The sequence below is a fragment of the Mustela nivalis genome, assembly GCF_964662115.1.
Source record: "Mustela nivalis genome assembly, chromosome: 19".
In the NCBI taxonomy this organism is placed as follows: Eukaryota; Metazoa; Chordata; class Mammalia; order Carnivora; family Mustelidae; genus Mustela; species Mustela nivalis.
Genome location: NC_139038.1, coordinates 30,659,760 through 30,686,007, shown reverse-complemented (window position 1 = coordinate 30,686,007; position 26,248 = coordinate 30,659,760). Strand labels below are relative to the sequence as shown.

General features: G+C 51.2%; 1 protein-coding gene across 1 annotated transcript in view; it reads right to left on the bottom strand.

The window, feature by feature from the left end:
* LOC309854683 (uncharacterized protein) overlaps positions 1-26,248 on the bottom strand; it is a 150,590-nt gene that overhangs the window by 72,404 nt on the left and 51,938 nt on the right. Inside the window, exons 21-33 of the mRNA XM_082714086.1 lie at positions 25,416-25,579; positions 22,797-22,956; positions 22,574-22,653; positions 18,882-19,068; positions 17,854-18,009; positions 17,360-17,493; positions 16,118-16,276; positions 10,323-10,503; positions 5,253-5,464; positions 3,462-3,650; positions 2,919-3,076; positions 1,811-1,973; positions 1,615-1,701 (exon numbers count right to left, since the gene is read on the bottom strand). Of these exons, the coding sequence (XP_082570212.1) occupies positions 1,615-1,701; positions 1,811-1,973; positions 2,919-3,076; positions 3,462-3,650; positions 5,253-5,464; positions 10,323-10,503; positions 16,118-16,276; positions 17,360-17,493; positions 17,854-18,009; positions 18,882-19,068; positions 22,574-22,653; positions 22,797-22,956; positions 25,416-25,579 (2,030 nt within the window). The remainder of the gene's footprint in view (positions 1-1,614; positions 1,702-1,810; positions 1,974-2,918; positions 3,077-3,461; positions 3,651-5,252; positions 5,465-10,322; positions 10,504-16,117; positions 16,277-17,359; positions 17,494-17,853; positions 18,010-18,881; positions 19,069-22,573; positions 22,654-22,796; positions 22,957-25,415; positions 25,580-26,248) is intronic.

Sequence of the window (26,248 nt, the reverse complement as noted above, 5' to 3'; positions counted from 1 at the left end):
GAAGGAGTCCGGGCCGAGTGGACGCGTGTCAAGTACCTGAAGCAGATTATTACCTTAGGTCTCGGTCCCCACAACCACAGCCCAGAAGATGGGTACTGCTGTCTCCGTTTTACTGTCGAGGAAACGGGGGCCCAGAGACGTGGAATCCTTCACCACGGGCACATGAGCAAGAATGAATTTCTCTCCTGGGATGACTAAGGCCAACACCCTCTAAGTCAGGGGTCCCAGAGCCACGGCCAGGGAGCCAAGCCGGACTCGTGTTTGTAAATGAGGCTGTCTTTGTCATTTCGGGCTGATCTCACAAAACTCCCATGGACGGGGCGGTGGAAACACCAAAATTTATTCCTCCCGGTTTTGGAGAGTCCGAGTCTCGGTCTGGAAGTCCGAGACCACGGCCCCAACATGGTTGGATTCCGGAGAAGGCCCTCTTCCTGGCTGGCAGGTGGCTCCCTCTTTCCTGTGCCCTCACAAGGTGGACACAAAGCTCATGGTCGGGGGGAGGGGAACCTAACCACCTCCTGAAGACCCCGCCTCCCTGTGCCTTCATATTCAGGCTTCAGCATACAAATCTGGGAGGGGGGCACACAAACAGCCCAAAGCAAAAGTCTGATCGGAACACAGTCGTGCCCGTTCCCTTGTGTGTTTTCTAGAATGTGTCTGTGCTACCAAGGCGTGGGTGGGTTTGGTTCCCAACCGCCCCTGATACAGCGAGTCTGGCTACAAGTGAGTCAGATGAAATTCTTGCTTTCCCAGCGCATGCAACAGTTTGGTGTACACGGTCATCAATTAAACGCGTACTAGCCACACAACTGAAGAAACAACGTTTGTACCCTCATCTGAAGAATCCTCATTGCAAATAAATGCTAACCATCATCTGAGCTTCCAACCAGCTGTGAGCACAGATCACCACACTCGATAGGATAATGACGAGAAAGGGAAATATTGCCGGAATCACCAAAATGCAAGTTGTATTTTTAAAAAGGCAACATCTGCAAAGGGTCACCAAATAAAAAGCCATCCCATGAGAATGCAGACACGATCCCAATCATGGATCTTAGGGACTAGCAGGGGGAACACTGATTGGTTAAAGAATCATGTCAAAATAGGACTGGGATTTGTGAAAAGTGCTAGAAACAGAAGTGTGGGGTGTGCAGGACCAGGGGATGGGAGGCGGTCTGGGGCCAGGAAAAGCTTCCTGGAAGACAGAATGTGTGAGCCAGATCCTCAGCAACAAGTAGAAGGGAAGGAGGCAAAGATGAGGGAGTGACAGCTCCAGGCACAGAACATGCAAAGGTCCTGGGGCAGGAAAGAGCCAGTTGAGGAACTGGAAGGAGGCTGGGTGAAAAGACGCAGCAAAAGGGAGAGAGTGGTCTCAGGTGGCCTGGAGCGTGAGCAAGACCAGAGAAGCAGGGCTGGGGTCTTCATATAGAGAAAAGAAGTAGAATAATTCTGACATATGGGAAAGCCCCCTCTGGCTATCAGGTAGGCAGGAACAGCAGGGGCAGAGTGGAACAGAAAACCTAAGCCGGAGAGCATGCTGCTCGTCTAGTTTAGAGAAGGCAGTTTGGATCGGGGACCACTGGGGTGCCCGGTCTCCGGGGTCTGCTCACTTACGGCGTGCTGGTTCCAAGCCACAGCGCACCCCTCCACATTCCTGGGGATGGCCTTGCCGTCGTACGGGTGAGTCAGGCCTGCACAGACCTGGAAGGGAAAGCCACACGTGCACACACATACAGAGACGGGTCAGCGACGGATGGGGGACATCCCCTGCTCCCAGGCCCCTTCCCGGCTGCACTGAGAGCCCACTCACGTAGGGGTGTCCGGCCTGGTAGCCCATTACTATGGTCTGCAGGGTCTCCTCTTGGCTGTTCAGGACGAGCCTGGTTTCCAGGGAGCATCGCTGGTGATGCCCATCGGCTGTGAAGGTCTCCTGTAGGAGGAGACTCTGCGGGATGGGCAGAGGCAAGGCGTGCCTGGCATGGAGAAGGGAGAATGGGTCGAAGCCATTAACATGACTGGCAGGGTCAGGGCCCAACTGGAGCTCAGAGCAGGCCTGTCACAGAGAGGAGAACGTCAGGACACACATCAGCCCTGCATCTCGCCAACTCACACTCATTTACCATTTTGCCACACCCTTGTGACAACCGAGTGACCTGGCCACAGCAGGGGTCATCATCACCCTCGGGCAGCAGAGACCCAAGGACAGCCCCTGGGGTCTGTTACCTCGGGCAGCAGAGGATATGGTTGACTTCCCTGTGCCTCTGTGCCTCAGTTTTCCCATCTGTGAAATGTGGGTTCAAATACAAGCCCCCCCTCCTTCCCAACAATGGTTGGAATCACTGAGATAATGTCTGTGCAGTGAATGCAAGCTCCCTGAGGGCAGCAGCTCTGTCCTTTTGATTCCCTGTTTTCCCAGAAAAGTATGCCCCGGCACATAGAAGGTGCTCAGCAAATCAGAGAGAAATGAACAGAGGAATGGGGTTTCTGCAGATGACGGCTGCTGTTACTTCGTGGTTACTGCTGTTTTGACAGATGACTCCGGTCAGGCAGCTGGTTTGGTCACAGGCTGGGGTTGAGGTTAGGTCTGCCGATCTCACCCCCTCCCCATCCCCTTCCACTCCCCCGACCCCAGGAACAACCTTTTCAACCAGCCACACTTCTAGGAATTGGGAAAATCACCCCAGGAACTGGGTTGAGGCCAGACTTCTGCTCCCAGGTCTCTAAGCATCCTAATAGAAGGGGGCCAGGGATGCAGAGACTTCCGAGGAGGGCAGGCAGCGAGTCTTCGAGCTCTGGGCTCAGCCTGGGCCCCGTGGGCCAGCGTGGGTCTCCCAGGTAGCATCACTCACCCCATACCCCGGGACCCAGAATCAGAAGCCTGGCAGATGCCGTGCATAAGGGGAAGGGGCCCCACAGACCTGAGGAGGAGGGTCCCCTGTTTCTGGTACACGCTCCTGCCGTGTGTCCCCTCCTTCAGGTTGCCCTCCAACTCCAGGCCCCGAGGCTGGCCCCTGGAGCTGGTCACCAGAGCCGTCAGCGACACGTGGGTCTTCCGGGGCTGCGACAAAGGACCAGGCTGGTGGAGAGGATGGTCCAGCGGGGACCGAGCTCCTTAAACACGGTGCCCAGGGGTTCCTACTGCCCGCCCTTCGTCCCGGGAGTGACCACCTGAGAAGCAGCTGCTGAACAGGACCGCCGTCTTGCCCCAGAGCAGACCCCGAGACCACACAGGTGCATGGCCATGCCTGGACCTCCCCAGGTGCCCAGCAGGGAATGGTCTCGGGCTTCTGGCTCCATGAGGCAGAGCTTTGCTCCAGGGTCTGCGCTAATATGGCCGGGGTCCGTTTTACAGATAAAGAAACTGAGCTCAGGAAGGTCCAACGTCATAGGCCAAGCACTAAGTGCTTTCCCATCCCCCAGGATTTGGGGGTCTCTCAGCAGCAGAGCCCGCCTGGACCCACCTGCTCCGTGTGCCTGTAGGCAGCTGTTAGGTTCATCTCCTGCACGGGGCCCTTTAACCAGCAGTGAAGTATCTTAAGGTCCTGGCTGTTCTCCGCATGGATCTCACTCTGCACTGCAGCAGTCCAGGCTGACTCTATTTCACTCCGGCTGCGGAAGAGGTTCTGGGCCACAGTTGTCACCATGGATACCTACAGCAAGCCAGGGGAAGGTAATCAAAGCCTTTGCAGACCTTATGCCCTCCCCTGGGATGCCCCTTCTCCTCAGTCCCACTTGGTGAACTCCTACTCATCCTTCAAAACCCCATGGACCCCACCTCTGTGAGGCCTTTCCTGAGGGGTCCAGGCAGAATGGGGTGTTCCCTACGGGGTCTTGAGGAAAAGGGACACACTTCCTTCCATCTCTTAGCCCTGAGCCAAGAGAGAATCTGAAGCATCAGTTATTAGAGAAGATAACTCCCTTCTCCCTCTCTCCTCTTTGGCTCGGAAAGGAATATGATCTCAGTGGGCCACTATTATTAGCAGGCAGGGTCTCTGTGTCCTGAGGGACATGTACCAGTGGATGGCTCTCTCTCCCTGCATCATTGCTGTGGTCTTCAGAGCCCTGGGAAGAGCTCGGGGAGTTAGAGCACTACAGCTCTGCATGGGGCCATACACCCCAGCCTACTGCCCCGCACAAGCCCCATCAGGAATAGCATGGTGCCTGTACCCTGGAGGCTACTGTCCCTGTTCACATGGCTCAGGGCCTCCCAAGTGAAGGTGATGGGGTCAAATGGGGTCTAGACATGACCGAACCCCTGGCCATATTCTAGAACTCCACAGCACCTTGTTCCATGGGCCCCAGACTTGGGTTCCCCCCAGAACCTACAGGCCCCCCACGGCCAGCTTCCCATTTCAGTGAAAGTCCCCTCTGTCGCCCTGTTTGCGCTATAAACCTTGGGGTCATTTAGATCCTGTCTTGCGCTCCCTCCCCACCGCCCAATCACCAGCAAGTCTGTCGGCAAATCTCTCGGTTCCTCCTGCAAACTAGTTCTGGAATCTAGACACATGCTTCCATCTCTACTGCCCTCCCCCGACCCCGGGATGGGCCAGCGTGAGGCCCCTGGTTGGGGGGTTTGCCAGAGCTGGCTGGCTGAGCCCACCCTGCTACCACTCAGCCCTGCCTCAGAGGGGACTCTGCTGTCCCCAGGTGGACCCACAGAGCTGCCTCTCTCTGGGTCCAAGTCGGGGCCAGACCTCCTGCTGTGTCCACGCGTCATCCCAGCATGGGGAGAGGCTATGCGTCAGGCGCCCCTGAGTGACCCCTGGGGCATCTTTCATGGGCTGGTTTTCTTCCAAACTGTTATGTTTCAGAGAACCAACAGGTGCAAAGAAGCACAACCAATTACACCCAGCATTGGCTGTGAAACTGACTTACGCCCTTGAAGTTTTCATTCTGGTTTTCAGCAAAGGCCTGATGTCTACTGGTTTCCCGAGTTCCCCTTCAACCTGCTTTCGTATTTTAATCTATCAGCTGCTAAGCAAGAATATCGGAAACTGAGATGGGGGGCGGGACAGGGCAGTCCTCTCTCCCAAATTCACTTGGCAACTAATTCTGGGTCATCCAAACTGCCCACATCTGTGAGCTGGTACCAGGCCTGGGTGTCTTTCTCCCTCTGTACACAAGAAGTTCTAAATGTCAGGGAACCAAGCTCCTGGGCCAGGAGTCCCCCGGCTGGGAGGGGAGCAGGGGGCGTGGCTGGTGGAGCAGGGGGCGTGGCTGGCGGAGCAGGGGGCGTGGCCGAGGATGCGCACCCGAAGGTAAGTAGTAGCCCGGGTGTAGATGTGAATCCTGCCTTCCCCGCCGAGGCCCTGGTTCCTGTAGGCCACGTTCATCACCAGGTTCTTGAGGGTCCAGGCCTTGCCCAGCGTCAGCTCCAGGACAGCCTGGAACGTGGGTCGGTGCGGCCAGTACAGCCTGTGAGCCACGGAGACCGTCAGCCACGGACAGTCCAGGTTCAAGGCTCCTGTAAGAGGTAGAGAGAAGCAGGTACACCCAGTAGGAAAAGAGCTGCTGGCAGGTACCAAGGGGTCCCCCGTGGCCTCATCACAGCCACTGTGGGCATGTGTCAGAACGGAGGATGACGAGGATGGGACCGGAGGGGACTTTACAGAACGCTGGTCATGTTCTGAATCCTGATGGGGGCGACACAGGTGTGTGCACCTGTCAGAGCTCAGTCAGTGGTACCCTGGAGTCGTATGCATTCCACCCTAGTTAAGGGATGAATGCATAGAGGTCTACAGCTTAGTGAGAACTGCACCAACAAATAAGACGGATGGATAAGTGGAAAGACACGTGGGAGTAACATGTTAGCAGTGGAATCTGGGCTGACCACATGTTGGCATTACCAATACGATCCACTGCACTTTTCTGGTTTGACCCTTTTTCTTTTTTTTTCCTTTTTAAGATTTTATTTATTTATTTGACAGACAGAGATCACAAGTAGTCAGAGAGGCAGGCGGGGGCGCGGGGGAAGCAGGCTCCCTGCTGAGCAGAGAGCCCGATGCAGGATGCGGGGCTCGATCCCAGGACCCCAAGATCATGACCTGAGCCGAAGGCAGAGGCTCAACTCACTGAGCCACCCAGGCACCCTTGGTTTGACCATTTTTCATAGGGACATGTTGGACAAAAGACATGCACGGAGAAGTTGGAGAGGGGGCACAGGTATGTGGTAATGAAGAAAGTGGCTTTTAATTTCCAAGTTGTGACCTCTTTGAGCCTCTGCTGCTATTATGGGTACAGGAAGACTGCTCACTGGGTACTGGGACAGAGGAAGCACTCATTAAGAAGAGCAAATACTGGGGCATCTGGGTGGCTCAGTCAGTTAAGGATCTGCCTTCAGCTCAGGTCATGGTCTCAGGGTCCTGAGATCGAGCCCCACAGTGGGCTCCGTGCTCAGTGGAGGGTCTGCTTCTCCCTTTTCCTCTCCCTCTGCTTTCTCCCATCTACTGTGTCTCCCTCTCTCTCAAATAAATAAATAACATCTTTTTTTTTTTTTAAGAGTAAATACCATCACCAACATCATCATCAAAAAGGTGACAATCAACGTAACCTTTTCCCCTTCCAGGATTCACTAAAAGCAGGTCTCGTCTTTTGTCATGAATACTCCCATTCCCTTGAAGGAGTAATTCACACAAGATTGCTTGGGACACTTGGGATGAGCGGTGAACAAGCAGGCACGGCTGCTGCCTTCATGCGACTTGCAGCCCAGAGGCGGCAGATGGCAGGAGGGACAGATCTTGAACAAATAAACATATAAGGAGACCTAGGTAAAAAAAAATCCTGAGTGCCATGAAGGCAAATAAAAGGGGGGGGGGGGTTGATAAGGATCTGGCCAGGTCAGCCAAGGTTCCCATGAGGAAGTGACAATCAAGTGGGGACCTAAATGAGAAGCAGTGTGAGTCTGTCAAAGGGAAGGGTGACCTGCCACCTGCTGGAGATGGGAGATTTATGGTCTGGGGAAACTGAGGCAGGGAGGCCTGGAGGTAGGCAGACCAGATACAAGGAGGCCAGGGGGTGTGCTGCCCAGCTGAGGACAGGGAGATGCTGAATAGAGTGGCGCAGGGCCCTGCCCGGCTGCATCCCTCCCACGGGGGATACTCTGCGGAAGAAGAGAAAGAAAAAGAAAAGTCCACAGGTACAGACCACAGGGCTCCCCGCTCCACTGCTCAACAGAGAACCCCATCACAGTGCTCCCCCAAACACATGCAGAGTTTCTTGCAAATGAGGGCTGAGTGCCCAGTCCTTAAACACAGCACATACCGAAGTCTTGCCCGACACTTGAAAGCCTCTGATAGGAATTCAGAAAAAAAAAGGTTAAGAGAAACTCAGGGAGAACAAATTCAAAGTCCCCCAGGTCTGTAAGGTATTCTCTCGAGAAGGAAGAGGAGTTGTGTTCTCGGAGCAGGACACTGTAAGGAAAGGACTCTTGGGAACCAAGACGAGCTCTTGGAGATACAAGAGAACCACAGGTAAAATGTAGTAGAAGGGGCGGGGGCAGATGGAGTTGAGGAAATACGTGCTCAAAACAGAACAACAACAACAAAAAGACAAGGAGATGGAAAAAAAAAAAAAAGAGAGAAAAGAAAGAAAATTAGAGGCTCGGTTTCTGAGGACCAACATCTGTCTAACCGGAATTCCAGAATCCAGAAAGAAGGAGATTATCCAAGAGAGGGTACAAGCCAATTACCCAGGCCCAAATGACGTTTCCAAGTTGAGAGGGTCTAAGCAAAGCGCCCAGTACAATGGATGAAAGTGGACATACACCAGGGCACATCATAAAAAGATCTGAAGACACTCGGAATACAAAGAAGTTCCTAAAAGCATCCAGACAGTGAGAAAGTGGGCACATACCAAAGGATCATGACCCAGACATAGGATCTTAACTATTTGAAATGACACTGGAGCATTGTCCTCAAAATCCCAAGGGGGAAAACTATAATTCTCTCCTCAGCCAAATTACCCAGGTAGAACGAAGACAGTTTAAATTCAGGGTGATATTCCACTATGGGTTAAATTGTGTCTCTCAAAAATATACAAAATGCCAACTGCCCCACCCAGTGTACCCCAGAATGTGACCTTATTTGAGAAATGAGGTCATCATAGATCTAAGTAGTTACAATGAGGTCATACTAGAGTAAAGTGGGCCCTAAAACCAATAGGACTGGTATCCCTATAAGAAGAGGGAATTCTAGGGGCTCAGTGGGTTAAGCCTCTGCCTTCGGCTCAGGTCAGGATCTCAGGGTCCTGGATCAGGCTCTCTGCTCAGCAGTGAGCCTGCTTCCCCCTCCCCCTCTGCCTGCCTCTCTGCCTACTTGTGATCTCTCTCTCTCTCTCTCAAATAAAATCTTAAAGAAGAGGGAAATCTAAACACACACACACACACACACCCAGGAGAAAGCCATGCGACAACAGAGACAGAGATGAGAACCATGTCATTATAAGCCAAGGAACTCCAAGTAGCAACGGCCTCCATCAGGAGCTAGGAAAAGGCAGGGAAGAATTCTATTCAGGTAACAGAGGGAGCATGGCCCTGACAACACCTTGAACTCTGAATTCTAGTCTCTGGAACTGCTGAGAGAATATATTACTGCTATGTTTTTGTTTTTGTTTTTAAAGATTTTTATTTATTTATTTGACAGTCAGGCAGAGAGAGACAGAGAGAGAGGAGGAAGCAGGCTCCCCACTGAGCAGAAAGCCTGATGTGGGGCTCGATCCCAGAACCCTGAGATCATGACCTGAGCCGAAGGCAGAGGCTTTAACCCACAGAGCCACCCAGGAGCCCTTATTACTGTTGTTTTAAGCCACTCAGTTTGTGGTCCTTTGGTAAGGCCGCCCTAGGAAACGAACACACTTCTCTCAGGAAGCTACTAGAAGATGTGCTCGATCAAAACAAAAGGGTAAACCAAGAAAGAAGAGGACACAAGGTGACACGAGTGTAAGAAACAGGACAGTGCCCCAGAGAAGTGGAAGGAATTCCCAGGATGACGGGGAAGGGCTGACCCAGAACCAAAGCTGTGCAATTGGTCTACATCGGAGCCAAAAGGCAGAGGATCCAGGAGGAAGGTCTCCAAGAAAGATACAAGAACTAATTCAAGCTGATACATAATCTGATGTGTCTGACCACCTGGAAAAAGTTTTGTACTGACACTAAAACTTCGGGGAACAATTATAAAGAGAAAACTAGAAAATTAGTCAAATGGGGAAAAGACAATTATAACTCCAAGAAAAACATAAAGTTAGAATCTTAGTATACCAGGTGTCTCAGCTGTGAAGGACATTTTTACAGTCACAATTAAGTAACATTGACTATTCACTGACCAGCTCTCATAGGAGGATGAAGGGAAATAGTTATGTGAAAAAAGGCTGGTTTAAGGGGCACCTGGGTGGCTCAGTGGGTTAAAGCCTCTGCCTTCAGCTCAGGTCATGATCCCAGGGTCCTGGTATCAAGCCCCACATGGGGCTCTCTGCTCAGCAGGGAGCCTGCTTCTCTCTCTGCCTGCCTCTCTACCTACTTGTGATCTCTCTCTCTCTGTCAAATAAATAAATAAAATCTTTAAAAAAAAAAAAGGCTGGTTTAAGAGTTAAATTCTCATCCTCTCTGGTTAGAAATATATCGAGGATGCCTTAAGAAGAACAATCAAGAAATAACAATATAATTACAGTATTTTAAGAACCAAAGGGTTTAACAAAAAAGAGCTAACAGTTTACAGTGGTTGCTATTTTAGGCAAAACTTGGGATAGGAAAACATGGAACAGGAGATTACTGTATTTGTTATACGCTAGCTTTTTTAAAGAATATTTCAGGTATGTATATGAGTACAGAACATAACATGATGAACCGCTACATAATACTCACCCCCTTCAACAACTACCAACTCATAGTTTCTACTTTATTTTTCAAACTACGTATTACTGCAAGAAAAATAAAATTAATTCAAGGATAAGCTATGGAAAATCCATTTTTTTTTTTTTTAAGTGAGAGAGTATTCCGGGGAAAAGAGACAGCAATTGCAAAGGCCCTGTGGTATGTTTGCAGGAATGGGAAAGAAGCCAGTGGGGCTGCAGATAACAGGCAACAGGTAAAGTGGGGTAAGAGTAGGCTAGAAAACCAGGCAAAGGGCTGGAACGCAGAGCTCTGTCCATGAGGCTAAGCTGTCAGGATAGAACCGTAAGTGTCATGGGACACATGGAAGGTCTGAGTCTTGACGGCCGGACCAACGCAAAGGAAAGGTTATTCCAGGTAATGGGCACAGCCCGAGCAAAGGCCTGGGGACCACAGATCTTAACTGCTAGCCCAAGAGTCTCCCCTAGATGACACTCACCGTCCCACTTCCACAGGGTAGCGCGAGATGTGTCCTTCCACTGCAAACCTGCCACGAGGGGCAGCCGCCCGTTGTGCTGCACCTTCAGGTGTGTGCTGCTCTCCATGTGTGGCTGGCGAAGGCTTGAGTGATACAGCTGCACTCGGTAGTTCACCTGCCTGTCTGGCACCTGCAGCACAAACTGGAGAAGAGCCTTGGCTTGAGATGCTCATCAGATCAGTCTATTCCCAACCTAGAACATTCCACCGGCTCACCACTCAGCCAGGGGTTGGGCTGAGTTCCCCGGTTATCAGGAGCTGCCCAGCCCGCTCCCAGAGAAGCCCTGTACCCATCCGCCGTTGCTCCCCATTGTCCCTGGAAACCACGAATCTACTTTCTGGTTCTACGGATTTGCCCATTCTGGACATTTTATAGAATCGGCATCACATAACACATGGTCTTTTGTGTCTGGTTCCTTTCACTTACCATGATGATTTCAAGATTCACACGGGAATATATTCTAGTGTGTATCAGCACTTTATTCCTTTTTATTGCTGAACAATATTCTATATATGGATAAATCGTATTTTATTTATACATTCATTATTTTTTTTAAGATTTTATTTACTTGACAGGCAGAGATCACAAGCAGGCAGAGAGGCAGGCAGAGAGGGAGGGAAGCAGGCTCCCCGCTGAGCAGAGAGCCTGATGCAGGGCTCGATCCCAGGATCCTGGGATCATGACCTGAGCCGAAGGCAGAGGCTTAACCCACTGAGCCACCCAGGTGCCCCTGTCCATTCATTGTTGAGAAGACTTTGCAATGTTCTTCCTTTTTGCCTCTTACAAATAACACTCTATAAATAATCCATGCAGATTTGTGTGAACATAGGTTTTTGAATTCTCTCGAGGACCTAGGAGTAGAACGGTTATGTCATACGGTAACTCCGTTCTTAACATTTTTAAAGATACACCAAACTGTTTTTCCATATCATCCTGCCATTTTATGATCTTAAGCAGTATACGAGAGTTCTCACATCTCCATATTCTCACCAACACCCCCTGCCTTTTTCGTTTTTAACCTTGCTTGTGGGTTTGTACTAGTATCTCCCTGTGATTATGATTTCCCTAATCATGTTGAGCATATTTTCATATGCTTGTTGGTCGTGTGTCTACCCTCTGTAAAGAGATACCTATCCTTTTTTTCTTTTTTTCCCAAACCCTTTTTCTTGTTGCGTTGTCTATATATTTGGGGGGGAATTCCCTTGCCCATCATTAACTTGTAGATGTTTTCTTCCATTCTGTGGGTCACTTCTCTTTTGTGATAAAGTCTTTGGAAGCACAAACTTTTTGACTTTTGATGAAGCCCAGTGTATCTGTTTTTGTTGCTGATTAATACACTTTTAGTGTCATGGCTCAGGAACCCTTGCCTACTCTGAGGTTGTAAAGGTTCACTTTTAAGTTTTCTTCCAAGAGTTTTATGGTTCTTCAGTTTAGGTCTCTACAATCTGGTTTGCATTAGTTTTTATATATGGTATTAGGTAAGGGTCCAACTTCATTCTTTCACACATGGAAATCCGGTGGTACCTGCGCTCGTTGGAGAAAAGATTGTTCTTTCCACTCTTTAATGGTCTTGGCAGCCTTGTCCAAAATCAACTAACTGTAAATATAAGCGTTTCTTTCAGGAGTCCTAATTGTACTTCATTGGTCTGTAGGTCTATCCTTACACCACTACCATACTGTCTTAATTATCAGAGCTTTGTAGTCAATTTTGGAATTGGAAAGAATGAGTTCTCCAACTCTGTTCTACTTTTTCAAGGTGGTTTGAGCTACTCTGTGTTCCTTGCAATTCCGTATGGATTTTAGGATCAGCTTGTCGATGTCAACAAAAAAAATATCACATTGTTTTGATGGGAACAGATAGGGACTAGCGAAACTTAGGTGAATTTGGGAAATGCTGCCATCTTAACATTTGTTTTACGATCCAAGAACCTGGGATGCCTTCCCATTTATTTCAGTTTGCCTTAATTTCATTCAACAATGTCTCGTGGTTTTCAGGGTATTAAGGTTACATTCTTTTGTTACACTTATGCTGAAGTGTTTATCCTTTCTTGACACTGTTGCAAATGTAATTTTTCTCTTAATTTCATTTTCACAGTTTTCACTGCGAGTGTAGAGAGAGACATCTGACTTTTGTGTATTTATCTTGTCTGCTACAACTTTGGAGGAACTCGTTTATCAGCTGTAATAGATCTTTTTGCGGATTCATCAGGGTCTTCCACATATAAGGTCATCTGTAAGCAGAGATAGTTCTTCTTCCTTTCCAATCTGGATGCATTGTATTTCTTTTTCTCGCCTAACTGCCCTAGCTAAAACCTCCAGGACAATGTTGAATAGAGGTGGGGAGAGCAGATGTTCTTTTTCCTGATCTTAGAGGAAAAGCATTTTGCCTTTCACCATGAAGTAGGACATTGACCATGGTTTTTTCATAGTTGGTCTTTATCAGTGCTCTTCCATTGCTACTCTATGGGGTGTTTTTATCAAGAAAGGGTACGGGGTTTTGCCAAATACTTTTTCTGCTTGTGTTCAGACGATCATGTGGTCTCCACCAGTCCATGAATATGGCGTAATACACCTTGACTGATTTTCAAATGTGAAACCAACCTTGAATTCGGGGGATAAACCCCATCTGGTCATATTGTGTAATTCCATTTCTACATTGCTGAATTCAGTTTGGTAGTGTTTTCTTGAGGATTTTGTAACTTTATTTAGAAGAGGTCTTTAGTTTTTCTTTTCTCGTGTCTTGGTCTGGTTTTGGCATCAGGATGATACCGGCCTCATAGAATTAACTGGGAAGTCTTTTCTCGTCTTGACAAATCACTGAGTAAATTATTTTCTAGTCAATTAATTCTGGCACAATCCGGCCCAGCCGAGAGGTTAAGAGCCTGAGGTGGGCACTGAGACCTACTGAAGTTTCAATTCAAAGTCTTGCCACATAGTCGCTGTGAGAACTCAGACGAGTCTGTTTATACAATTTATCCCCAGCAGAATGAGGATAGTGGTTAGTTACTTCTCAGGGGTTAAACGAAATAATACAAACAACGTATCTGAAAACATAGCCTGGCATTAACAAATGCCTCATCACTGCCCACTCTGCCCTTCCCTCTTCTGTTCCCTGTCAGCTTCTTAAGGGTAAACAGTATCTCACACGTGTCTCCCCAGAAGCTAGCGTGGTGTCTGCCACACCTGAGAGGGCTTGCAGAAACAAGCAGTCTTTAATCTCTTCCCTAAAACCTTTGGGACCAGATGCTTCCCAGGACCCTGCTCAGGTCATGATCGAAGGGTCCTGGGATTGAGCTCCACATGGGGCTCTCTGCTCAGCGGGGAACCTGCTTCCCCTCTTCTCTCTGCCTGCCTCTCTCTCTGCCTGCCTCTCTGTCCAATAAATAAATAAAATCTTAAAAAAAAAACACGAAAATTTCATGATTTCGAATAGTAACATGGGGACGCCTGGGTGGCTCAGTGGGTTAAGCCGCTGCCTTTGGCTCAGGTCATGATCTCAGGGTCCTGGGATCAAGTCGCACCATCGGGCTCTCTGCTCAGCGGGGAGTCTGCTTCCCTCTCTCTCTCTCTCTCTGCCTGCCTCTCTACTTGTGATCTCTCTCTATCAAATAAATAAATAAATAAATAATCTTTAGAATAGTAACACAACACATACTGCACATACTGCGATTATAGAAAAAACTACCAATTAAGTCAAAAGTCTAATTTTCTTCCAATGCCAATACAAAAAAAGCTGTCCCCGGAAAGGGTAATGCAGAGGTAGGAAAAAAATATAGAAAGATGGCGCTCAGCCTTGTTGATTATCAGGGAAATGTAAATTCAAACGAGATGCCCCTTCCATCCAGATCAGCAATGTGTTTTAAATGCTCAAAGTAAAATACTGGCCAGAGTATGGGAATGACTTGTCGTGGACCAAAAAAAAAGGAGTTTTAGATTCAAGTGTGACATTTTTCTCACAAGGGGAATTTAATCACACGGTATTGGTATTTTTTTTAAGATTTTATTATCTTACTTTAAGATTTTATTTTTTTGTGAGAGTGAGTACAAGCAAAGGGAGCGGCAGGCAGAGGGAGAAGCAGGCTCCCCGCTGAGCAGGGAGCCTGATGCGGGGCTTGATCCCAGGATGCCGGGACCACGACCTGAGTTGAAGGCAGACAGAGCCACCCAGGTGCCCCAAAGTATTGGTATTTAAAAGCAATTTTATGCTTAGGAATAATGTTAAGCAAGGAGGCCAAACAGGTGCCTGCTGGAAATGATAAAATGTTGCTGGAAGAAATTAGAGAAGACACAAATACAGAGAAAGACATCCTGTGTTCGCAGACAGACAGACTAAATATTGGTAAGACGGCAGTACTCCCCTGAGCAACCTATAGATTGAACTCTACCCCTATCAAAATTGGAATGGCATTTTCGTGTGTGTGGCAGAAACAGAAAAATCCATCTTAAAATTCATATGGGATCTCAAGGGACCCCAAACAGCTCAAACAATCTCGAAAAAGCAGCAGAAAGTTGGAGGTCTCTCAAAGCTATGGTAATCAAAACAGTACGGCGGGGACATACAGACAGACATTCAGACTCATGAGATAGAACGGGGCGCCCCAAAATTAACTCACACATCTGTCAAGTGATTTTCCCACAAACACGGCACGCATACTCCACGGGGGCAAGCACAGCCTGTCCAGCACACGCAGCTGGGACCAGGGGCTATCCCCAGGCAAGAGAATGTAGCTGGACACTTAACTTACACCACACATAGAAATTAATTCAAAATGCATCAAAGACCTAAATGTTAACAGCTGAAACTAGAAGACGTTTAGAAGAAAGCAAAGGTGGAAAACTAGAACATTGGATGTGGCAAGGATTTCTTAGCTAGGACACTCAAAACCCAGGCCACAAATGTAAAAAGAAATCAATCAGACCAAATGCACAGGTAAAATTTGGGGAGGATCAAAGGACCCTGTCGACAGGTGGAAAAGGCAATGGGTTAAAATGGGAGAATGTGTTTGCAGACTATGTATCTGATTAGAAGTTAATATCCGTATGTATCAAGAACTCTCGCAACTCAGTAGCAACAAAGCAAACAATCTGATTCAAAAACGGGCCAAGGACTTAAACAGACATTTCTCCCAAGACGACGAACCAATGGCTGACAAGGGCGCAGAAAAGATCTCAGCATCACTCAGTATCAAAACCACAACGGGGTACCCCCAAGCCCCTATCAGCATAGCTACCCTCTACAATGACAGAAAATAACAAACATTGGGGGGAGTGGGGAGTGAGCAGTTTTGATTGAACGGGGACAGGGGGACAGAGGCTCACATGTTCAAGACGAACAAGTTTTGGGGACGGATGTTGGTGAATGTAACTAATGACCCTGAACCGTATGCCTAAAGATGGCAGAAACAGTCAATTTTATGTTGTGTCTCTTTTCCTGCAATTAAAAAAAAAAAGATATGGAACAATTTAAAAAGAAACACACTAAGTGCGTGCCTTACAGCAGCGTATTGACTGTTTTGCGGCTAAGCACTCATGTGTATGTTACTTACCAGGAACAGCGAACCCTCGACTGAAACCTGAAAACGAAGCCATTTCCCAAACGCACTTACAGATGGAGATCCGTGCTTCCCAAGTCCCCTGGCAGGCAGCTGATGGCAAATATCCTCGCGGCTGAACACCCCACCCCCGCCTTGCAGATGTTAGACTCCCAGCGGGGAGTGGGTGGGGGCAAGTTCAAGTTCTGCAGGAGTTGGGCTCACCTCCACAAAGTAATTGCTCAGGGCCGGACCTGAGTTGTTCTGGAAGGTCTGGCTGATGCGAAGCTGCCTCTTACCGCTGCTCTCGTTCCAACGCACCCCGTAGCTCGCCTCCAGCTGGGAGTGCAGGGAGCCCACGCCCTCCTCATGCCGCACCTGAACCTGGGGACACACCCCACCAGGGAGAGCCCCAAGAAAGCCTTGTCTGTCCATCCCCGGGCCCCCTCACAGCCGCCCACCCTGGGGAAGGCGGGCTTGTTTCTCTGGGAAGACAGTTCTGTAGGAGAACGGCAAGACGGGGCACCCGAATCTGGTGCACCCTCCTGTGTTGTCAGTAACCTTTACTTAAATGCTGAGCCTGAGGCGAGTGGCTGGTGGGCCTCACCTTGGTGCATGCCCCATGAAGGGTCTGAAAGAGCCAGCTGCCATGGGAAAATGGCTCCAACCCCAGGTCCTCTACCCCGGACTCTCCCATGGCAGCCTCTGGCTCCCCAGATAGACTCTAAGTGGACAAGGCTTTTACACTCAGCATTTGGCTTTCCGCTCCTATCTCCGAACTACAGGTCAAGCAATACAGGCTCATTCATTTATTCCTTCACTGAGCACATATTTCCTGAGTACCTAGTATGATGCCCAGCACTGGACGTCAGATACCCAAGCATAAAGAATCGAGAAGACCCCGCACTCACAGGCGCTAGAATCCAGCAGGAGAGGCAAATGTGAACTAAGGAAATTAACAAAGGCACAGCTGCCTGCTTCTCCCTTTTGCTGACCCTGCCAGCCACTCTGGTGAACTGCTAGGTCCTGTCGTTCCATTTCTCCTTCCTGTCCCAGGACCTTTGCACTTGCCATGCCCTCTGCCTACAGCATGCTTCCATAGGAATGGAACTGTTGCATTGCTTAAAATTTATTTTCCCCAAAGAAGCCTTCCCCACTGTCCCACTCGCTCAGTCTCTGCACTATCACCCATGTCACTTACGGCTCTCTTGGTCTGGTCTGTCTCTCTCTGTGCCCCTCTGCCCAGCAATGGGACGGCACAGACCTAATGCTGCCGTGTGCATAGCTCTCCCCTGAATGTTACACACACTGCAGGCGTTCAATAAAGACCAACAGAACCAAGGCACGGGAGCCTGAGAGCAAAGCTCCAATTCTAGCCCCGTTCCCATACATGACCTTGAGCAAACCCCTCTCCGTGAGGACGAGCTGCGGGCTCTCTCCAGACCCCCGGCCAGCCAGGACACCCACCTTGTGGCTGAGGGCTGGGGTCTGCGTGCAGTGGAGCTCGTGATCCAGCTCCAGCTCATAGGTCACCTGTGAGCCACTCTGTGTCCACAGCTTCTGGCTGGTGTGGCACTCGTGGGCCAGCTGCCTCGCCTGACCTGTGCAGGATGACCAGAGACACCTGCCCATCCTCCGCCAGCCCTCCACCCCCATTCCAGGGAGAGGAGCCCCCAGCCCAGTCTCAGCCACCCCCGACCCCTGCTCTGATGCACTCCACTTCATGTCGCCCATTGGAACCTATGGCTAGAGAGGTTTTAAAAGACAGGCTTCTGGCCCCCAAACACACACTGTTTTGTTTTGCTTTTTAAACTGGCCGGTGCTCAGGGGCTACGGGACGGTGTGGTGAGGGCCAAACCAGGTGACCAGGTGGCACCTGAGCCCTCAGAGCGGGATCCCCAGGAGACAATGTGGGTTCTGCCACCTCCCACCTCCCCCCAGCCCAGCACGGGGCGCCGTACCCAGGAGGCCGTACTTAATCCTCAGGGAGCTGGTCCAGAGGCCGCGGTGTGTCCGCAGCAGGCCCTCCAGGTGCAGTGCCACCGCACCGGGCACAGAGAGCTCGCCGCCCACGGCCACCACCTGCAGCCCATCCTCCGCCTTCTTCTCAAGCCGCACTGCACGCAGGTTTGGGGAGGGCGGGGCAGGCAGTGAGGGGCAGGTGTGGTGAGGCCACAGCCCACACCCCAGGACGGACACCCCACCCCGGCTCCAGGGAAGCCAAGGAAATGGGAACCGTCCAGGGGACCCAGAAGTTGGGGGGGGAGGTGTCCTAGCAGAACCCATGCCCGCGTCTCTGCCGAGGAACGCTGGTATCCAAGAGCTCACTGCATTACTGGGTGGTAACGGTGGGTGGCCCGAAAGTCACTTTGGTGGGTTCAGCCAAAATGTTCAAGTAGAACAAAATAAGGATAGAACAGAAGGGAAATGACAGGGCCTTCTAGGCCATCTGGTAAACCTCGCTCCTGCTCCGTGGACATCCAGCCCGATCACACAGCGAGAGCAGGGCCCCGGACAATTCCCGAAGTGCCCCCACGGGGCGGCCAGCACCCCAGCCCCTGACATCATTCCCTCAGAATCTCCCAGAACATCCCAGGCAGAGCATAGCTGAGGGCCGCATCCCAGGTCAGCTGTCAGGGCGGGGATCTGACCGGCCAGGCCCAGGCCAGGCCAGGGGTTCAAGGTTTAAACCGTGTACCGGGCAACTTGGGTCACGACGCAAAATGTGTATTTTATGCATGGTGTAACACAGGCCAGAATCAAAATGGTCCAAAAGCTGCTGTTCTGTGGCTCATGGAGGGCAGTCAGTGTTGGGGGACTGGCGGGAAGCTGTGAGCACATGCGCAGACCAGGTTTTCCCTGGGGTGGGATGTTAATTCTGGGGGGCGGGGGACGGGGACCCCATGTGGGCTACTCAGGCTACCCCTCCGGCTCCTGTAGCCTGGCCCGCTGAAGAGAGGGAGTGGAAGGAGGGGGTCCCTCTTCCTACCTGACAGGTGGGCCTGGTCGCTCAGCAGGTTGCTCAGTGACGCGGAAAAGGCCAACTTGCGGCCGGCCTGCCAGCTGAGGTTCGCCAGGAGGACCACAGGGCTGCCTGCCGTCACCAGCTTCCCTTCCAGCTGGGCCTCAAACCGCTGGGCCTCACCACCGGCTGCCGGCCACAGGCCGCTCCGGCCCTGCAAAGGCCCCAGCATCACCTGGGTGGGGGTGGGGGGCGGCTGGGCCGGGGATGGGGGTGGTGCTTGGCCAGCAGGGCTGGCTTTGACCGTAAGAACTAAGACAGAACAGAGGACAGAGCTTAGCCAATGGCCATCTTGGCTGGTTCTTCTCCAGTTTCTTCATCTTGCCCTTTTCCAAAGTAGGCAGTCCTTGTTGTAAGTTCAGATGTAAATGTTAAGGACTTTCTCTCTCTCTTTCTCTCTATCTCTATCTCAGCAGTCAGCTCTAGGCCAGCTCTCCCTGCAGAATATTCTGGGATCTGACCACTTGGGCCACCTCCACCACTCCCCCAGCTCCAGCCCTGGCCAGCAGCCCCTGTGTCATCACAGCATCCTCGTCCTGGCTGTCTTGACTCCCGCCCTGTGCCCTGATGTCTGTTCCTCACCCTTTCCACCAGAGCAACCCCTTTGAGGCATGTAGGATCACACACTCCCATTTACCTAAGGGTCAAAGTCAAAGTCCTTGCAAAGACCAACAAGGGTGAGACTTTCTCTGGAAGTCAGCAGTGCAGACCTGGCCGAAGGGACTGCTTGTGGGAGGACACTGGCAGGCAGGACACACAGAGAGCCCCAAACACACGCTACACATCACCGTGCCTGAGACTTTCTGGAAAACCCATAAGCAACTACAACCATTATTCCTGATGGTCACTGCCAAGTGTAGACCAACCCCACAGACCTCTGTGCTGACTGCCAGCTGACCCACTCACCCCAAAGGTGTAAAACTTAACTCACCATTCCCAGACTGTCTGCTATTTTAAGCACTCTCGAAATCCCATTTCTGCCTGTTTCTTGACAGTCATGATTTGCATTTCTGATTCCTTGGTGGTGAGGCCTTACGTGATCTGTCCCCCCACCTCTCTGTCCCCTCTCCTATTCTGCACCAAACACACGAGCCAGTGTGCTATGCTATTAACACTCCAGGCACATTCTCACCTCAGGACCTTTGCACACACTGCACCCTTTACCCAGACACCCTTCCCCCAGAGAAATCTGTGCCTTTTTTCTGCACATCCTTCGTGTCTCAGCTAAGGGTTATCCTCTCCATCAGGCTTACTTTCTCATCCTGTTTAAAACTGAAACCAAGCCCCAGACTCTTCTCTCATAACTTCAGATCCCTGTGCCCAGCTCAAAGATTCCCTTTTCCTATAGCACATATCACCGTACAATTTGCTTATTTAGCTCATTTACTGGCTCTCCCATTACAGTGTAAGCTCCAAGAGGAGAAAAGTGTGTCTCCTTCACTGAGTTATCTTCCCAGTACCTGGCACATTGTAAGTACTTGATAAATAGCTATTGGGGGGGGGGGGAGGAAGACACTGAAAAATACAGGGTTTGATCCCTTCCTTTAATCACCCCATCTCCGTCCATGGCCGCCACTGCGCCCAGCTTCTCGTGCATTCTCGAGAAAATTGGGGCTCGGGGGGGGGAAGGCATGCTCCCTGACATTTGGTTTTCTCCCCACCAGGGGAAGGGAAGACCTAGGTAACTCTGTGTGTGTCTGTGTGTGTGCACGCGTGTGTGCGCACATGTACACGTGCGTGAGCTCAGGCACACGTGTGCACAGAGGCATACACTTAGAGGCTCCCTGTTGCTCTTCCCAAAAACAGATGGAGGCTCTCCACTCTGCCCTGCTTCTCTCTCTCTTCAAGGGGGGTCTTGGTGATAATTTTATGTTGTGATCGCAAAGGCTGCCTGGCGTTAGCTAAGTGCGGCCCGTGAATAGGACGATTGGGGAGTATTTCATCCACCACCGGGACCTTTAGCAGGTGAAGAGTTCACTAGCCACAAGGAGCTGGGTCGAAGGGAAACTGGGGCTCCCGGGGCAGCCTGGGACTTCGAGGTGTCCTATCCCTGCACAGCGGGAGCAAGCACTCAAAGCCACGCGCTCCTCCACGCCATTCTTAAGCCCCGCAGACAAGTCCTCTGCCTGGGTGCCCTCATCTCCTGCGGTCTTGCTGAGAGGACTGAGGGCCTCCGAGCCCAAGGCAACTCAGGACTCCCTGAGAACAGGCTTTGGAAAGTTCCAGACCCCGGCTGTTACCATTGCATCTGGGGCAGCTGAAACTGGAGGTTTTCTACAAGCAAATGTTTGCAGGCTGCAGACAGCCCTCTGGGGGACAGCCGGAAGGTCTGCAGGGAAGTGGAGGCAATTAGCACTTGTGTATTTGGCAAACGACCCCAGGAAACTGGCAGGCTCCTGGGAGTTTGGCATTGATCTGTGGCCTCAGGAGTCAGGCAGCTGGGGCTTTAGGAGGAAGGCGCTCTCCCCTGATGCTTGGTGTTCTCCCCACCCCAGGGGAAGGAAGCAGATCTGGGAGTGGAGAGTCTGTTTGTGCAACGAAATCCCAGCCCCAGCCAGAGTTGCAACTCCAGACCTGAGAAGCCCCCAGACACCAAGGTGGACAGGCCAGACCCAATGCCACTGGTGCCCAGACGTCGTCCTGTTTGGTGGGAATGAGGCTAAAACCGCGGTTTTTATCCAGACCAGGTTGAACACCAGACGGAATGTCTCAAGCCTCTCCCCAGCGGGGCAGACTGACAGACACAAAACTTATGCACAACAGCAGGGGCCTCAATGGCCCCGCTGAGTCCCATCCAGGGACCTCTGGTGTAGAAGCTTCAGAAGTAGCTTCTACGAGGAAAAATTCAAGTACCCTTTGCTCTTGGGAATTCCGCCACGGAGGTCTCTCTGAGAAGACTCGCCTGCGAAAACCTAACAGTGGTTGGCTCTGGGGAGGTGTGGCAGGGAGAGTTTGTAATTCTAGACCCGTCCTGACCCACAGAACTTTCGACAAGGATGAAAACATTCTTGGGAAGTGGTTCGTGCCGCTGGGGAAGTAAGTTAATCCTAATTTACTTTAATAACCATGTGTGCTATCATTTGGGTGGGATACTTGGTTCTATACCTTTTCATATCCTTCTGAAAACAGGTAATTTGTACCCAGACGGAGGACACAGGGAGAAGATGTTAGAGGCCAAGGAATGCCCGAGACCACCAGGAGACGGGAGGGAAGCGTGCACCAGTGTCCCCTCCTCACGCCCCAAGAACCAGCCCTGCCAACACCTTAATTTGGGACTTCTGGCCTCCAGAGCTGTGCAAGAGAAATTTCTGGTGTTTCAGACACCCCGTTTGGGCAACACTGTCACAGAGATGGCCTGGGACATACACAGCCATTTCTTCCGAGAATTCGGGGAGTGCTATGTTTCAACTTCCCCTCTTCCAATGACTTTCGTACATCAGTTTTTGACCTAAAAGGTAGTAAGTTTCGAGCCCATGTTTTTCTTCTTTATAGGTTTCTGAGCACCAAGAGGTCACACATGTTACGGTAGGAGGAAGGGGAAAACCCACTAACACACAAAAGGTGATGTCGAGTATTAAGTAGGGACTGTGGGACTGAGGCCGAAGGGGCCCGGAAGGTGGCAGGTGCCCACACAGGAGGCCTGAGGGTGTGGAACAAACCTTAATGTAGTAGACATCCCTGTCATCCAGTATCAGCTCCAGGTGACCCACACAAGTGCTCTGCAGAGTCTCGATCTTTCCTAGGGAACAAAACAAGAGTTTGGGGACCAAGGTTGAAGCTCCGCCCCTGCGTTCCCCAGGGGACAACCTCCTGCCGGGTTTCTTATCTCTGAGCCCCAGCGGACCGAGTGACCGACCGACCCATGGAGGGGACACTCATTACCATCCAGCTGCATTTTCTTCCTGGGATGCAGAAGCTTGAGGCGGAACTTCCCCTGGGGCAAGCTGTACCTGACGTCCACCCCGACGTCCCTGGGCACCTCTGATTTGGGCGTGCCCATGAAGAGGTGAACCGAAGCTTCCTGAGGGAGCCAGCTGTCCTTCTGAAAGCGCAGAGGACTTCACAGTCTTGAGAACCTCATCTAGCTCCAAAGGTTCTCCCTCTTCCCAGGAAAAGACCCTCAGCCCCACCATTAAAAAATGCGAGTTCTTGGGCTCCTCCTTGGCCCTCACAAGACAAAAAAAAAAAAAAAAAAAACACTGGGAGTTTGGAAATCTCAGGCGGTATCTGGAGAAGAACAAAACTGTGCGGGACAACTCAGGATCACGCATACAGGGTCTCATTTTGTCCAGCAAATAGCCTGGCGGAGGGGGGCACAAGGTATGGCGTGCAGCACGGGCACCCTGCAGAGACCCTCTCCCATCCCTTATCCAGCGCTGCCTGCCCAGGTCTCAGCCTTTGCACATACTGCTACACCCAGCACATGGGCCTCCAGAACATTAACCTGCTTTATGTTTTCCCAGAGGTAAAAAATACCCCAGCTCCTCAGCCTCAAGGGGACCACACTCTGAGACGTAACCCATGCTCCAGGGCTCCCCCGGGACCAGGTGGGGGCTGCCAGCTCACCTGACATCACCCCCCCCACACACTCAGTTCTTCCCTTCCCTGACCTAACTTCCCCACTCTCTTATACTGGGCCCCCCGGGAGACTTTTCTTAACCTATCACTTTTACCCAAATCCTTAGCTCAGGTCCGCCTTAAGGAAAACACAGCCTAAGACACAAGCCCCCTTTAAGACCGTACACTGATGAACATTCTTACACCACCAGGAAAGGGTCACTCCTCTGTACGAGGCTAGTTATAGGCACAGGGAGTGCAAATGAGCATTAGACCCACAAAGACATGCCCCCTCATGGCACCTACATTCAGGGGAGGGGAAGCACGGGACCACCAGACACAAATGAAGATTGCACAACAGCAGGGGATGGGTGCTCTGCTAACAAACTCTGTGGGAGTAAGGGGTCAACCAGGGTGGTCAGGGAAGGCTGCCTCTGAGGAAGTGGCATTTCAGAAAGCGAAGGAAGCGAGAGAGAGAGACAGCGAGAGCGCCAAGTGGGTGTGTGGGAGAGGGAAGAGCCAGTGCAAAGGTCCTGGGGCAGCAATTTGCCTAGCATCAAAAAAAATAATAACAATAAGAGGTCAGTGTGTGGAGAGTGATACGCCTCGTGAAGAATCAGGAGACGGGGAGAACAGCCCAGCAGGCCCAGGTATCCAGCTCCCACTTAGAGGGATAAGAGCCTCTGGAGAGCTCTGAGCAGAGAAGCGACAAGACTGTTTTAGGATTTTGAAACACCTCTCTGGGAGACAAGAGATGGCAAGGAGACGAGCAGAAACTGGGAGATCACATGGGAGGGTGATGAATGCCCATTCCGGGCCAGATGCTGAGGACACAGGAATGAGAAACACAGGCATCAAAGCTCTTCCTCGGAACTGAGTGGCTGGGACGGAAAAGGGGGAAGCAGCTTTGAGCAACAAACGTAAGAGGGATCCGGCACCTGGGTGGCTCAGGTGGTTAAGCGTCTGACTCTTAATTTCGCCTCAGGTCATGCTCTCATGGTTGTGAGACTGACCCCTGTATCAGGTTTCATGCTGGGCAGGAAGCCTGGTTAAGATTCTCTTCCTGGGGGGGGGGGGGGGCGGCGCCTGGGTGGCTCAGAGTGTTAAAGCCTCTGCCTTCGGATCAGGTCATGATCCCAGGACCCTGGGATCGAGCCTCGCATCTGGCTCTCTGCTCAGCGGGAAGCCTGCTTCCTCCTCTCTCTCTCTCTCTGCCTGCCTCTCTGCCTATTTGTGGTCTCTGTCTGTCAAATAAAAAAAAATTTAAAAAAAAAGATTTTCTTCCTCGGGGCGCCTGGGTGGCTCAGTGGGTTAAGGCCTCTGCCTTCGGATCAGGTCATGATCCCAGGGTTCTTGGATCGAGCCCCGCATCGGGCTCTCTGCTCAGCAGGGAGCCTGCTTCCTCCTTTCTCTCTGCCTGCCTCTCTGCCTACTTGTGATCTCTGTCAAATAAATAAATAAAATCTTTAAAAAAAAAAAAAAGATTATCTTCCTCTGCTCCCACCCCTTCTCTCTCTCCCTCTCAATAAAATAAAAACAATAAAAACAAACAAACAAACAAAAACACAACAAAACCCCCAAACAAAACAAACCACAAAAAAAAAAAAAAACATAAAATTGATCTAAAGGGGAAAAACATGGTCCTATTAGAGCAAGTAACAAAAGAACATGACCAGTTGGGGATAACTCAGGCAGGCTTCCCTGAGCAGCTGACCCCTGAACTGAGCTCTGAAGACTGATTCAGAGTTAACAAGTCACAGAGCCAGAGCCAGAGGATCAGCACGTGCAAGGGTCCTGAGGCAGGAGGGAGACCACGAATGGATCAACCCAGCCCAACAGCTCCAGAGAGGAGCCCCATGTCCTTATGAGGCGGATTCCGGAGGGGAAGACCTAGGGAGACCCACAGCATGGCTGGGAAAGAAGGGGCCATTCCACAGGGCCTACCTGGGGATGGAAGGTATAGGTAGCTTCCAGCAGATACTGTTGGAGGCCCCGGTCCTGCTTCGTCAGCATCACAGCCGCAAACACAGGCACCGACAGCAGGTAGGGCTGCCCGGCTGCCGGCCAGGTGACTTCCGTGCACAGCTGCCAACCCCAGGTCTGGGATGCTGTAGAGAAAGCAGAGCGGGCAGCTCTGGTCACCAGAGAGCCAGAGAATTCTAGGCGGGAGCCTCGGCTGCTTGTCCAGCAAGGGCAAGGGTTCTGTCAGTGTTTTTGACAACCTCGGCACCGCTGACATTCGGAGCTGGATGAGGAAGGCTCTGCAGCAGGAGCCGTCCTGCAGGGCAGTGAGCAGCCGCTCTGGGCTCTGCTCAGTGTTGGTCAGGAGCAACCCCAACAACAGTTCGTTCAACCCAAGTGTCTCCAGGCACTGCCAAATGGCCCCTCGGGGGACCAAACCACCCCTCTTGAGGACCCCTGGGGGAGACTTTGAGAGTGCAAGTGTAAAAGGCAGGCTCCAGAGTCAGACCGCCTGGGTCTAAATTCCAGCCCCTCCACTTGCCAGCTGTGTGACCTTGGGCAGGTTACTTAACATCTCTGTGCCTCAATGTCATTCCTCTGTACACTGGGGCCAGTAACGGTTCCTGCCTCATGGTGTAGCTGTGGGGACTGACCGTCTGTGTCAGCGTTTATGACAACGCCCTGCCTAAAGGTGTCCATTCATTTAGAGCGGCCCCTCCCCGACCTGACTAAAAAAAAAAAAAAATGACTTTCAAGATCCACTAGTGTTTGGTGTATTTCCTTTCTGATCTCTTATCAGTTTTGTTGCTTTTCAC